The 14,425-nt window shown below is 39.8% G+C and overlaps 1 protein-coding gene across 18 annotated transcripts in view; it reads left to right on the plus strand.

The window, feature by feature from the left end:
- DYSF (dysferlin) overlaps positions 1 to 14,425 on the plus strand; it is a 201,284-nt gene that overhangs the window by 144,828 nt on the left and 42,031 nt on the right. For 9 of the 18 annotated variants that reach the window (XM_045828607.1, XM_045828611.1, XM_045828613.1 and 6 more), the window contains one exon: positions 2,474 to 2,536. The exons of the other annotated variants lie outside the window; for them this stretch is intronic. In XM_045828607.1, coding sequence (XP_045684563.1) covers positions 2,474 to 2,536 — 63 coding nt within the window. The remainder of the gene's footprint in view (positions 1 to 2,473; positions 2,537 to 14,425) is intronic. 18 annotated transcript variants of the gene reach the window in all.

Raw genomic sequence — 14,425 nt, forward strand, 5'->3', positions numbered from 1 at the left:
CTCTGACTCTGAGTTGGACTCTGTTTTTATCTTTAAAACGAAATTGGGGGCTTTGTGTACTAAGCTGCTTTTTCATTGAGCTAGTTCTCGGTGTTCGCAGTCTGCAGGAACACAGAGTGCTGCTCCCCCCATTTCTTAGAGAGAGAGTCTTGAAGCTCAAAGTAGAGGTGACGCCCCCTGTCCACTCACTTGTCACCACCCCCCTTTCTATGCACTAGATGCCCCTGGAGTCCCCGGGGTGAAGGGTGACACTTGCTTATCATTCTGAGAGACCACCCTGGGTACAGGGTCTCCTTTTTAAGTCTGCAGAGAAGGATAACTTCTGGGGGTGGGGAATATGTGTGTGTTGAGGAGGGATAAAGAGCAGGAGGACACTGGGGACATTTCCAGTCTAGTGGGGAGACAGATGAGGGACATGTAGCCGATTTAAAATGAGATGCTCAGAGTGACGTCAAAGTGGTGAAATGCTTTATTAGCCAGGACACCGAGATCTTGGACTCTTGGTCCTTGGAGGTCAGTGTGGCTAAAGCAATCAGGAAAGCTGCTCTGAGGGGGTGGGGTTGGAACAGCAAAAAGGAAAGGAAGCCTTTCCGGGTGGGCAGAGTGGCTGGGCAGAGTGGCTGGGCAAATGCTTCGTAGTGGAGCCGTGTGAGCGTGTGATGGGTTTGGGGTGTGGAGGAAACCCAGGCTAGTGTGGAGGAGGCTTCCCAAGGCCTGCAGACCTGTTCCCCACGGCTGTGGGATGGGGTGGGTGGGGTGCCAGGTCTGGCTGCTCCCTGCCTCCCCAACTTGGGCTAATTTTGAGCTGGCTGCTCCAGTTATAGTCTTTGGGACGCCGTGAAGGTGGAAATGTGCTCCCAGAACCGGAGCAGCAAATTATGCCCGAGTCCCAAAGGGGAACGTGTAATTTCGGAAGCTGGACCAGATCTTTGGAGCACTATGTTTAGCTTTATTTTCTCTCCCTCTTGCTCTGGTGAACTGCCGGTTTCCCTCTCACCTTTCTAAAAACGAACTGCATTAAAAATAACAGTAAGGCTTCGGTGAGGTTCAGGATGAGAATAGGAGGGGTGGGGCTGCTGCTTGGCTCGGCTGGTCTCTGGGCAGCTGGGGGTTTCACATGGAGTTCAGCTGGTCTGTTCTGGGGGTCACACCATACCCACCAACATATGGCCAGCCCCCAGAGCAATCCAGTGGCCTGGCTGGGTGCCCACTGGCCTTTCTGTCTTCTTGTCCAGCTCTGGCTCGGACCAGCCCTGAGGGCTAGTTTAGGGGAGGCGAGGGTTCCCTCAGTGATCCCCTCCACAGAGCAGTAGTGGGTCTGTAGTTCTCGGTCCTTCCAGGCATCATCATCCGGGTATTCCTGAGCCCTTCCTGATCCTCAGGTGAGCACGTGTCCCCGGCTCTTCCTGCCCAGGAAAGGAGGATGGTTTGGGGCATGGCCTCCTGTGTACATTCCAGAGCTCCCTGCTCAGGTTCAAAGGAAGAGAGGGGTCTAACCCTGGGAGCCTTGGGTTCAGTTGGTCTCCCACCTCTCTAGCTATGTCCTTAGCCCTGAATGATTCCCTCTCTCTTAAATGTGTTGTGCTTCTTTCTCCCTCTATCTCTTTGCACTTGCCAGCCCTGCCTCTCCCCACCTGGAAGGCATCTCCTGGTCTTGGTCATTTAGACTAGTATTTATCCACAGACAGCCCCATCTCTGGGACTATTGTCATGGCCTCTGAAAAAGTCGCCTACTTCCAGTCCTTACTCTGAGGCCCTCTGGACCCTGTGGCCTAGAAACCTACCCTATAAAACATCGATTCACAGTCCCAGAAGATGGCAGGCAAGGATCTGATGTCAGAAAAGAATGTGGAAAACTTTCTGTAGTATAGGAGGCATGCTGGACCATAAAACTCTTAGATCCACCCTTATACAGGATTTTGGGAAAGCCACATGGTGACCTTGTTCTTGACCTTGAGGAAAGAAGACCCAGAAACCTGCGCTAGGTTAGGAACAGGGCCCAAGCAGAGGCTGGTGTAGCTCAGCTGTTAGAAGAAACCACAGGGATGGTGGGGAAGTTTAAAAGGAGGGGGGGCATGAGAGAGTGGCACTGGGTCAATGGTGCCAAGCAGTGAGAAAGCAGGTGAGATGCAGGCATCAGCTGTACCCCTTCCATGTACCTCGCCTGTTCTAGGTGTGCATGGTCTGTATCTTGTCTTCACTTACTGTCGCTGTGTAAGGTGCGACTGATGAGGATTCTGACTCAGAGGTCAGGGGATTGGCCAAGGTCATGCAGCTGGTAAAGCAATGGGGCCAGGATTTGGCACCAGGCTTGTTCAACTCCAAAGCACATGTTCCTCCCACAACTTGCACTGCCTCCCTGGAGGGAGAGCAGAAGGCGTCTGGTCAGAGAGCAACACTTCCTCGGGGCTGTCCAGCCTTTCCTGAAGTGGTTTCTCTAAACCTGTTGCTAACCAGCATGTTTAATTTGTAGCTTGCAGATGGTCTGTCGGGTTCGGCCCCCACTAACATGACATCTTCTCCATCCAGTCCTCATGTATGTATTGTTTACCTATTTGCGGGTTCCTTGATTTCCTGGGGTGGGGGGGCTGGGAGGGGGAAGGGATGAGGAGAGGGAAGTAGAGGGAAAAAAAGGAAGTTATTTCCTGAGTCCCAGCAGAAAACAGTTACTTGTCCTGGGCCGTGATGAAGCCGGTGGGGAGAAAGCTAAAGGAAGATTCACAGAAACATCCCTGAGTTATCTGTTGGCGCATGCTGGGATTTTCCTTAATCCTGTTTACTTGCATGAGGACTGGGGGTGGAGGGGATGGCCAGAGTTGCATGGGCCAGTGGAAACAGGGAAGTCTCTAAATTAGACTCTGACTGCTGGGACATGGGACACGAGAAACCTCTGGGGGCAATGGCAGGTTGACTTGCTCTGTCCCTCCCAGAGGCATGAAGGGCGTGTGTGACTGAGGAGCCCTGGCGGTCCCCAGCAGATTCTGAGAGGTCTGCCGGTGCCCAGGTCAGCTCCTGCAGTTCCCAGCGAGGCTGCTTCTGCCCGCCTGCGCTGATTTCCACACGTCATCTGTATGGATCGTGGGTCCCTCCAGGAAGAGGACTTTGGTGTCTGGCCTTCACTCACATTCATGAAATCCCAAGTGTAGGGTGAAGGGGAGCAGCCCCTGACCTGTAGAGAAGGCAGAGAGATAGCAACTGCCAAAGCTCAACTCCATTCATGGAACTAAGGGGGGCATTGCTGTATTCTGTGTTTTATGGGCTTTTAGGAGAAGACAATCTATATTTAAGATTTTTTCTGATTTATCTGTTGTAGAGAATATAGGAAACACAAAAAAGTATCAGGCAGAAAGCTAAAAACACTTGTATTCCTGCCAGTTGGAGATAAGCCTGTTAAGATTGTGATATGCCCACATTTTTAGATAAAGTTTATGCACATGCACTTTTTTTTTACAAAATGGAATCGTTTTGTACTTTTTTATAATCTGCATTTCTTTTACTTAAAATATATTATGAATGTTTTTCCATATCTTTATATATTTTAAAATTGGATGGCATATCATTTCATTATAGGGACCTCCATAAGGTTTTAACTATTACCCTTATTGTTGGACATTTAATTTTCTAATTTTTACTATTGTCTTATTTTATGTACCTCAGAGGGGTGATTTTTAATTTACTTTGTATAGGTCCAGCCCATTTTTTGTTAAGTTTATTCATAGGTATTTTTTACAGCCATTGTTGCTGTCTAACTGGAATATCTTCTCTTCTTATGACTTTGTCTAACTGGTTATTGCTAGAATATAGGAAAATGATATTTTTGTATATTTACTTTGAAACATACTCTTTATTAAGCTCCTTTATTAGTTCTGGCAGTTATTAACTAATTCCTTTGGGTTTTCCAGTTAGGTAAGATTGTTTTCTTTAAACAGTAATAAGTATGTCACTTTTTTCTCATATTTATACCTTACTCATTTTTCCAAAATAACATTCAGTAATTGAGATGTTAGTGAGCAAACTTATTTAGTTACTGATTCTAATGAGAAGGCCTCTGCCAGTTTTTCATTAATTATGATAATGATTGGTAGTTTCAGGTAGATATTCTTGATTTTGTCAAGGCTGTGTCCTTTATTAGTTTCTTAATAACTTAAAAATTGGTATGGGAGTTTAATTTTATCCAGTGGTATTTGGCATTCATCAAGTCAATCGTTGTGTTTTCCATGGTTCTGTTAGTAGAATGTAGTAACTGCCCTGCATTCCTGGAGTAAACCCAAACAGGTCCGCTGGTCAGGATCTGAGGGTCACTGCAACTGAAGTTCTCTTATTCAGTCACTTAAGAAAGGAAGATGGTTGACCAATGGAAACAGCTGATTAAACACAGACTCATTAAATGTCATATGTTCTGTACCATAAATTATTTATTTCTAGCCTTATCCGTGTGTCTTCAGTGTTCAATTATTCGACATGTGCTAAGGTCTCTTTGAGTTTGGACTTGCCATTTGAGTGTCCCATCATTCTTTGGGTGCAAACCATGTCCATGGTGTATTACCTATGGTTTTTTCTTTAGGTCTATTAAAGTTTGATGAGATCTTAAGAATACCTGCCAGAAATTTGTGTGGAGCCCTTTTAAGGTTTCAGGTCTCCTCCTCCCACCGTTTTTGTTGCACATCTTTAACTTCCATCATTAAAAAAAAACCCCAGCAGCATTAAATTAGTTTTCATAAATAAAATGCCCTTTCTTTTTAAATTCAAATTTTATGTATTTTTGTAATACATTGTAATTTTGCATTGATCTAATAATGACCATATTAGTACAGCTGGCATAAAATGGGTTTAAGAACAAGCACAGCTGACTCTGGTCAACACACAGCTCATCCACTTGGAGCTGCAGTGGCCGTTCTAGGTTAGCTGCAGGTTTTCAGCTGACTCTGGGCCACAGTCAGATTGGCAGTCAAGAGAGTGGAGAGTGTTTGTTAATCCTGGTTAAGGGGAAATTGGTAACTAGAACTTCTAAAGTATATCATTGAGTTAGATTTGCTATTAGTTATTTAGGATTTTTGCATCTCTATTAATAAAGATTACTTTGAGGTTATCTTTCTAGGTTTTGATATCAGGGTTATAATAGTTTCATAATTTCTTTATGGTATACTCTCATTTTCTGTGCTCTTGAACATTCTCTATGACATTAGAATTATTTCTTTAAGAGTTAAATATATTTGTGCCACTTTTTATGAATTTGAATGGTGCAAGTTGGAACTACATGATATAAATATTTTAATAGTCTTGCTTATGTACAAAATATGTAATAATATAAATCAACTTACATTTAAAAATGAAAGTTGATTTAAAATATTATATTATTAACAGTTACGTAATTTGAGGTGGTGGCAGGTGAGTTGTATTTACGGTTTAGCTGGTTAATAGGATACCCATTATCTTTTCTGGAAAACAGTGTTATATGAGTTTTGAATTATAAAAGATTTTCAGGAATGCATATCTTCTGTAATTGCATACGATGCTTTGACCCTGTATTCCTTTGTAAAATTGGGCCCAGCACCCATGGGGGGGGACGGGACTCTTGGTCACTTTCCACTTTTTAGTCAATTTGGTGACTTAGGTGTTCCCAGATATTACCTATTAGTACATATTATTAAAACAACAAAAAGATACTTCAGTATCTGTTCTGTTTTTTCCCTCATTCCTAATTTTGTAGATATGTGGTTTTTATCTTTATTATTACCATACCATTAGGTAATAATGGTAATGGTAATGAAAATGAAAATGGTAATGGTAATGAAAATACCATTAGGTTAATTCCTATAAATTCTAGGCTCAAGTAATTTTTAAGATCTCTTCCTGTGAAATTCCTATTAGGTGTATTTTGGGTATGTTGGGCTATCATTTCATCTCTCTCTCTCTCTGTTGCTTCAGCCATTTTTTTGAAAAGACATGTTTGCGTATATTTTTTCTAAAAATTCTAGAGTTTTGCTTTTCACACACAAGGCCTTAATCCCTTTGAATTGATGCATGTGCATGTGTGTGTAAAGTGTGAAGTAGAGATCAGATTTTTCTCTTTTTCTCAGGTAGATAACCAGTGAACTCATGTCACTGGATTATAGAATGACCTATCCTCTCTCATTGATCCATAAATGAATGGCTGTGTCACGTATCAGGTTTCCGTTTAAGTGTGGGTCTGTTCGTGGGCTCTCTGTCCCATTCACTGGTCTCTCTGTCTTTCCTTGCACTAATATTGCACTGTCTTATTTATACTATTATTGAAGGATAATGAGCCTTGATATCTGGTAAAGGAAATAGTTCACCTTGTTCATTTTCAGGAGTGTTATTGTTATTCTTGCCCTTTGCTTTTCTGCCTCAGCTTTGGAATCAGCTTGTCAATTTCTTTTAAAAAGTTGTTGTGATTTGTTATTGAATTACAGTGAATTTCTGCATCAGTTTGGGGAGAGCCAGTATTTTTATAGTGTTGTCTTTTAACCATGAACATAATACAGCTCTACATTTATTTAGATTTTTTTAACGTCTCTCAAAAAACATTTATAATTTTCTCCAAAAATCTGGTACTGCTTTTATTAGATTTAGTTCTAGCTAGTTTATGCTTTAGTGTTATTTTCACTTGGGGTTTTTAAGGTACTTTTCTAATTAATTTTTTTGCTCATATATACATGAAATTAATTCTTGAATGCTGGTGTTATATCCAGAAACTTTGTGGAACTTGCCTGTTAATTCTACTGATTTGAGGATTCTTCTGTGTGTGTGTGTTTTTGTGTGTGTGTGTAGTAAATCATACAATTTGTGATTAATCACAGTTTTTATTCTTCTGTGTACTTTTTATTTCTTTTTCTTTTTTTGTTATTTATTTTTCTTGTATTATTGTACTGGCTAGGACCTTTACTTTAATGTTCATGTTTTCCCTTTTTTACATATATTTTATTGATTATGCTATTACTGTTGTCCCATTAACCCCCTTCATTCCCCTCTACCCTGCACACCCTCTCCCACCCACATTCCCCCTCTTTAGTTCATGTCCATGTGTTATAAGTTCTTTAGCTTCTACATTTCCCATACTATTCTTGCCCTCCCCCTGTCTATTTTCTACCTACCATCTATGCTACTTATTCTCTGTACCTTTCCCCCTCTCTCCTCCTCCCACTCCCCTGTTGCTAATCCTCCATGCGATCTCCATTTCTGTGGTTATGTTCCTTTTCTAGTTGTTTGCTTAGTGTCTTTTTGTTTTTGTTTTAGGTGTGGTTGTTCATAATTGTGAGTTTGCTGTCATTTTACTATACGTGTTTTTTATCTTCTTTTTCTTAGATAAGTCCCTTTAACATTTCATAAAATAAGGGCTTGGTGATGATAAACTCCTTTAACTTGACCTTATCTGGGAAGTACTTTATCTGCCCTTCCATTCTAAATGAAAGCTTTGCTGGATAGAGCAATCTTGGATGGAGGTCCTTGTCTTTCATGACTTGGAATACTTCTTTCCAGCTCCTTCTTGCCTGCAAGGTCTCTTTTGAGAAATCAGCTGACAGTCTGATGGGAACTCCTTTGTAGGTTACTGTCACCTTATCTCTTGCTGCTTCTAAGATTCTCTCCTTCCTTTTTACCTTGGCTAATGTAATTATGATGTGCCTTGGTGTGTTCCTTCTTGGGTCCAACTTCTTTGGGACTCTCTGAGCTTCCTGGACTTCCTGGAAGTCTATTTCCTTTACCAGATTGGGGAAGTTCTCCTTTATTATTTGTTCAAATAATTTTTCCACCTGTTGCTCTTCCTCTTCCCCTTCTGGTACCCTTATAATTCACATGTTGGAATGTTTAAAGATGTCCTGAAGGTTCCTAAGCCTCTCCTCATTTTTTTTGAATTTTTGTTTCTTAATTCTTTTCTGTTCGGTTGCTTCTTTCTCCCTTCTGGTCCACTCCATTGATTTGAGTCCCAGTTTTCTTCCCATCACTATTGGTTCCCTGTACATTTTCCTTCATTTCACTTAGTGGAGCCTTTATTTTTTAATCTAAGTTGCAACCAAATTCAACCAATTCTGTGAGCATCCTGATCACCAGTGCTTTGAACTATGCATTTGATAAATTGGCTATCTCTTGGTTGCTTAGTTGTATTTGCTGTGGAGCTTTGATCTGTTCTTCCATTTGCGCCCTTTTAATTTTTTTTGTCTTGTCATGCCTGTTACATACGAGGGGCAGAGCCTTAGGTGTTCACTAGGGCAGGGCAACCCAGTGGCCTGGTTGTGACACTGTATGTGGGGGCGGGGTCTGAGAGGGAACAATGGCGCTTGCTCTGCTCTCTGAAGGACTTCAGTCCCTTCTGCCGCTTTCCCCAAGCAAACTGGGCCTTTCTGGTGCTAATTCCTGTGTGGGTGGACTTATGCACATTCTAGGACCCTGTGGGTCCCTCCAGCCAACTCTCCTGTGAGCCTGGGAGTCTCTCCCTGGCACCTCAACCCTCACAGGTGTTTTCAATTAGTGCCCCAAGGCTCTATTTCCCAGTGCTGGGACCCTGGGTTGCATGCAGTGCCTTGCTTCACAATCGCAGCCTTGCTGGGTCTGCCAGTTGCCACCCCGCACCCAGGGTCCGCCTACTGCGGTCTTGAGTGCCTCATCCCACCACTCTTTGTGCTGTGACCCCTCTCAGCCCAGCTGCCTGACTCCGCTCCTCCTACCGGTCTGGATGAACATGTCTGTTTTAACTCCTTAGTTGTCTGACTTCCATATAGCCCAATTTTCTATCAGTTCCGGTTGTTATTCTGTTTCTAAATTGTTGTTGTACCTATCTTGGTTGTGCAAGGAAGCACAGTGTGTCTACCTACACCTCTATCTTGGCTGGAAGTCTAGTTTAATATTCTATGTAACTTGATAATAGAGAGTTTTATTATCTGCTCTTAATTTAAAAGTGCATACTTTTGTTTTTCGCAAGTATGAAATTTATAAGCTAAATGATTGCTAGTTAGCAAAGAGGTTTTGTTTTTTATCATGAATGATATTAAATTTTATTGAATGTTCTTTTTGTACCTGTTGAGGTGATCATATGGTTTTCTTCTTTTAATTTGTTAATGTAGTGAATTACCTTAATATATATACTTATATATTTTTACAAATATAAATACATGCGTATTTATATATACACTTAATGCTGAAACAGCTTTGCATTCCTGAAATAACGTATCCTGGTCATGATATATTATCTTATAATATTTATTGCTGGATGCAGTTTGCAGACATTTAGCTTAGGTATTTTTTTTGCATCAATTTTTATAAGTGATAATGGCCTGAAGTTCCTTTTTTTTATTTTTATACTGTCCTTTTAAGCTTTTGGTATTTCAATAATACTAATCTTAAAAATACCTAGGGTATATTTGTTTTATTTCTAGTCTCTGAATGAATGACAAAAGATGACCATTATCTTTCACATAAATAGTAGATTCATTTGTAAACTGTTTAGACTTAGCATTCTTCTTAGGGATATTTTAAACTAGAGATGAAATTTAAAAGATTTTTATAGGATCTTTGAGATTTTCTGTTTCTATAAGAGTCACTTCTAGTGATTTATGTTTTATAGGAGTTCATCCATTTTTTTTCCTGAAAATTACTGATGCATTTTTAGAATAACATTTTTCTAACTTTATCAGAAAAATTTTTCCTCAATCTAGTTGTGTCTCCTTTCATTCCTAAGGTTATATTTTATTATTAGTGTCAGAAATTAAGATATTTTTGTCTCTTCAGAGAACCAATTTTTAGCTCTGTTCATCTTCTATTATGTCCTTATTTTCCAGTTTATTAACTTCTTTTTAAAATTATCTATTTCTTTTATTTTGGTGAGGTTTATTTTATTTTTTATCTTAAATGCTATATCTAGTTTATTGATTTTCAAACATTCTTTTTTTCAAAAAATGTAAACTGAAGGCTATAAACTTCCCTCTAAGTACTGCTTTATGCATCCTGCATGTTTTGATAAATGGTATTTTCATTATTTTCCAGTTTGAGTATTTTCTGATTTCTGTTATGTTTCTTTTTGACACCTGAATTGTTTAAAAGTATGTTTTGGAAGTTCTGAAATTCTTGGTTCTTGTTGACTTCCAGCCTAACTGTACTAGAGTTTAGGGAATTTGGTTTGTGTGATGTTTCTTGACACTTGCTTTATGGCCTCATATAAGGTCAATTTTTGTAACTTTCCTGTATACACTTGAAGGGAAGGTGTATTCTCCAAATGTGTTTTATATATAATATATCCATTTAGATCAGACTTGTTCGTTGTGTTAGTCCACCTATTATTTTCTGACTTTTGTGTGAGTGTGGTTTATCAATTTTTGAAAGAGGTATATGAAAATATTCTGTCTTGCTGTGATTTTTGTTGGTTTCTGCTTAGGTCTTTTTCTTTATATGTTTGATGCCATGTAGCTAAGCACAAACAAGTTTTTAATACTTCTATCTTCCTAGAGAATTGAATCTTTTAACAATATGTAGTGAACCCCAACCCCTTTGCCCTTTATAATTTTTGTTAAGGAACTGTGCCTTAAAGTCTGTTGTGTCTCATGTTAATATAGCTACACTAGCTTTGTTTTAGCTAGTATTTTTCTAGTACATCTTTTTCTATCTTTTATCTTTCAGTTTTTCTGTGACTGTATTAAGTGCCCAGCAATTGGGTGGATTTTCAAAATGCATTCTGATAATATTGTTCTCTTAACTAGTGAATTGAAAAGTCTAATATATTGTGTTTATTTATATATTTGGATTTATTTTTGCTATCTCTTTTGTATCTCTATTAGTTCTATCCCTTTTTTCCTCTTTTTTTTCCTTTTTGGCTTGAGAGATTTCTCTCCCTTCATTCTTTCTTCTCTGTTAGGTTTTTAAACTATATATCGTTTCTATTCCTTCAGTGATAATTATACAAACTTTAATGTACCTATTTAACTTAGCAAACTCTAAGTTTAATTGGTATTTATAGCCTCCTCCAGAATATTACAAGGAACATAGAATGCTTTAATTCTAATCACATACCAATTTATAAATTTTTGTGCAATATTTTAGTTTTACTTTTATAAACTACATTTTAAGCCTTATCTTTTAAGCAATCAATTTTTCTAGTAAAAAGTAACCCACAGTTACTATTTCTTTTCATATATCAGACTTTTTCCTCTTAGTATCATATTATTTATTTTTAAAACATTCACCTGAGGATATGTTTATTGATCATAGAGAGAAAGGAAAGGAGAGAGAAAGAAACATTGATCAGTTGCCTCCCATATGTGCCCCCACTGTGGATTGAGCCCAAAACCTAGGTATGTGTCCTGACAAGGGATTGACCGTGTAACCTTTTGGTGTACAGGATGATGCTCCAACCAACTGAGCCCCCCTGCCAGGGCTAGCATCATCATTTTTATTTATGAGGCAAAGCTTATAGAAATTCCTTTAATGAGGGTCCATTCATATTTTTATTTCACCCTTAGTTTGGAAATGCTGGTTTCACTGACACATATTTTCTTTCAGCACTTGGAAGGGTTGCTTCTCTGTCCCTGGCTTCCATTGTGCTCTTGTCCTAAAGCTGTTTTTGTTTTTTGTTTTTCTTTTAATTAGGTCTAGACATTCTCCATCATTATCTTTTCCAATATTGCATAGTCCCCATTCTCTGTCATTTCCTTCTGGAACTCTGCTTTCATCTATGTTGGGCTGTCCATATTTTTCATGTCAGTTCAACTTTTTTCATATTACTTGTATCTTTGTCTTGCACTCTGGTTAATTTCTGAAGATATATCTCCTAGTTCATGTGGTCTTTAGTTGTTTTTAATAGCCATTTAACCCTGTCGAGTTTCTAATCTTAATATTTTTTATCTTTAAAATTTCTTTTTTATCCTGAAATCTGCTTATTTATTTTGGAAAGTCTCTTGTTTCTTTGCCGTATTTTTAATGCCTTTTATTTTTTTAAACAGTTTTTTTCCTTAAAGTCCTAATTTTAATAATTCTGTTGTGCTAGCAGGTCTGATCTGCAGTTGGTGTTTCTAGCTGACTCTTGCTCATGGTGCCTTGTTCCTTGTGCGTTTCACCATTTTCGATCGTGAACTTATGTTCCTTGGAACTTTATCTGAGAGTTCTTTGAGGTCTGGATGAAAGTCACATTCTTTCAGAGAGGGTATGTGTGTACTTTTACCAGATGCCTGGAAATACTACAAACCCAGATTCCCTTAAAACTAAATGTTCAGCTTGGGCTTCTGGGGCCCACAGTTAGTTTGCATTTTGGTTCCTTATTCCTCTGGATTTTTGCTTACTTATTTGTCCCAAAGATTTTTTTTTTACATTCCTATCAGCTGAGTCTTTCATTCAAAAAGGATTTTGAAGATACCTGTTAATTTAGGTATTTTTACTTGGAGGGTTCCTCTGGTCCTCTAGATTGTCATTTTGCTGGAAATCAATATCATTTTTTAAAACATTTTATTTATTTTTAGAGAGGGAAGGAAGGGAGAAAGAGAGAGAGAGAGAGAGAAACATCAGTGTGCAGTTGCTGGGGGCTGTGGCCTGCAACCCAGGCATGTGCCCTGACTGGGAATTGAACCTGTGATGCTGGTTTGCAGCCCGCGCTCAATCCACTGAGTTATTCCAGCCAGGGCAAGAAATCAATATCTTTTGAAAAAATTTTTATTCTGTTACAGTTGTCCCAATTTCCCCCCTTTTCCCCTTCTGCCCAGCCCACCCCCTGCTCTCACAGTCAATCCCCACACTGTTGTTCATGTCCGTGGGTCATTCAAACATGTTCTTTCACTAGTCTCTTCCCCTTCCTTCCACCATTATCCTCTGCCTGCCTCCCCTCTGGCCACTGTCAGCCTATTACATGTTTCCAAGTCTCTAATTCTATTTTGTTCATTAGTTTCTTTTTTTCATTAGATTCCTCTTATAGGTGAGATCATATGGTATTTGTCTTTAACCAACTGGCTTATATCACTTAGCATAATGCTCTCCAGTGTCATCCATGCTGTCACAAGAGTAGGAGCTCCTTCTGTCTTTCTGCTGCCTAGTATTCCACCGTGTACCAGAGTTTTTTGACCCACTCATTTACTGATGGGCAATTAGGCTGTTTCTAGCACTTGGCTATTGCAAATATTATAGTTTTAAGTTTGACAGTCATGTTTGTCTTCATGCAGGTTATATATCCTTCAGGACCACAAATCTGACTTCTTATCTGTGGCATCCTCTTGAGACTCCTATGTGCATAAATTAGTCATTTGTTTTGTTTTCTTTTTACTCAATTCTTTATTGTGCCACTTGTCTTAATCGTCATACTGCTCCCCTTGTTTTGAACCTTAATCTCTTTTTTCTTTCTGTCTTTACAGAGGGAGTCCTTGTTTCTCAAGTACTGGGGGCTCAGATAGCTTCTGTTCATCAGTGCAGGGGCTCCTTCTAATTTCAAACTCAGATAAAAGGAAGAAGGAAACAGTCAAAGGATGCTGTATTTTTACGTGGCCAGTTAGGAGTCCAGCAGGGTGGAGAAGGAAGAAGGGATGCAGGATAAGAGTCTTTTCTGTTGGGCTAAAGAGTTGGTTTTCTGTTTGTTGTGGTGTCTGGTGTTAGCTAGCTAGGTCAGGGCCACAGTTCTTGCCTATGACTCCTACATAGGAATCTTTTAAATAAAGGAGACCTGACTCTCTCCCAACAGGCACACCAGGAGGGGTGTTCCCTTAGGGAGGTTCCTTCAGTCTTGTCTTCGTGGATGGGTCCTTAACCTTGTGGGTGCAGACACCTGATTGGTCAGTTTTACATCTTTCACAAGTCTCTAAACTAAGGTTGCCATTTTGTGAGATTGCAGTGAGAAGTCCTTCTGCCTAGGGCATGTGACCTTGGGTGTGGTCCAGTTGTGGTCCCTTGGTAAGCTCAGCAACTGGGAAGCCAAATTGTGATGAGAAATGAGTGAGGAGTCAAAATGAGGAGGGAGAAGTCTGTGATTGGAGATTTAGTGGCAGCTGATCAGGATGGGTGACTGCATCTGCCTTCAAAGGTGAGGATGGCTTTAGTCCCTAAGCCTGTCTCCCTTCTTCCCTGATGGTGCTGATGTGAATCACTGTCAACAGTAAACCCTTACTCCTAGTTTCCTCTATTTCCAGGACTGACAATTCCTTTTTTCTCAGATATATTCTTTCTTTAGATTTATGAATACAGTCTACTTGCTTAGGGTTAAGGCTTAGTGTAGAAGCCACTCTTCCCCGGTGAGGTGATTTTGCCGCTCTTTGCTTTGAACAACCATGCATTGATTTCATGGTCTAATTCTCTAAGGACAGACTCATTTGCCTTAATTGGGGGGAATGCCTCATTGCACAGCTCATGAGTACTGACAACAATTTATCCAAAGTCTTTGAAGCAAAGGTTTTCTGAGTGAAGGAATCAATTACAGGGTGTGGCTCCTAAGTGAGGAAGCATT

This window comes from Phyllostomus hastatus, unplaced genomic scaffold (genome assembly GCF_019186645.2).
Source record: "Phyllostomus hastatus isolate PE091 unplaced genomic scaffold, TTU_PhHast_1.1 phas_scaffold_78, whole genome shotgun sequence".
NCBI classification, from domain to species: Eukaryota; Metazoa; Chordata; class Mammalia; order Chiroptera; family Phyllostomidae; genus Phyllostomus; species Phyllostomus hastatus.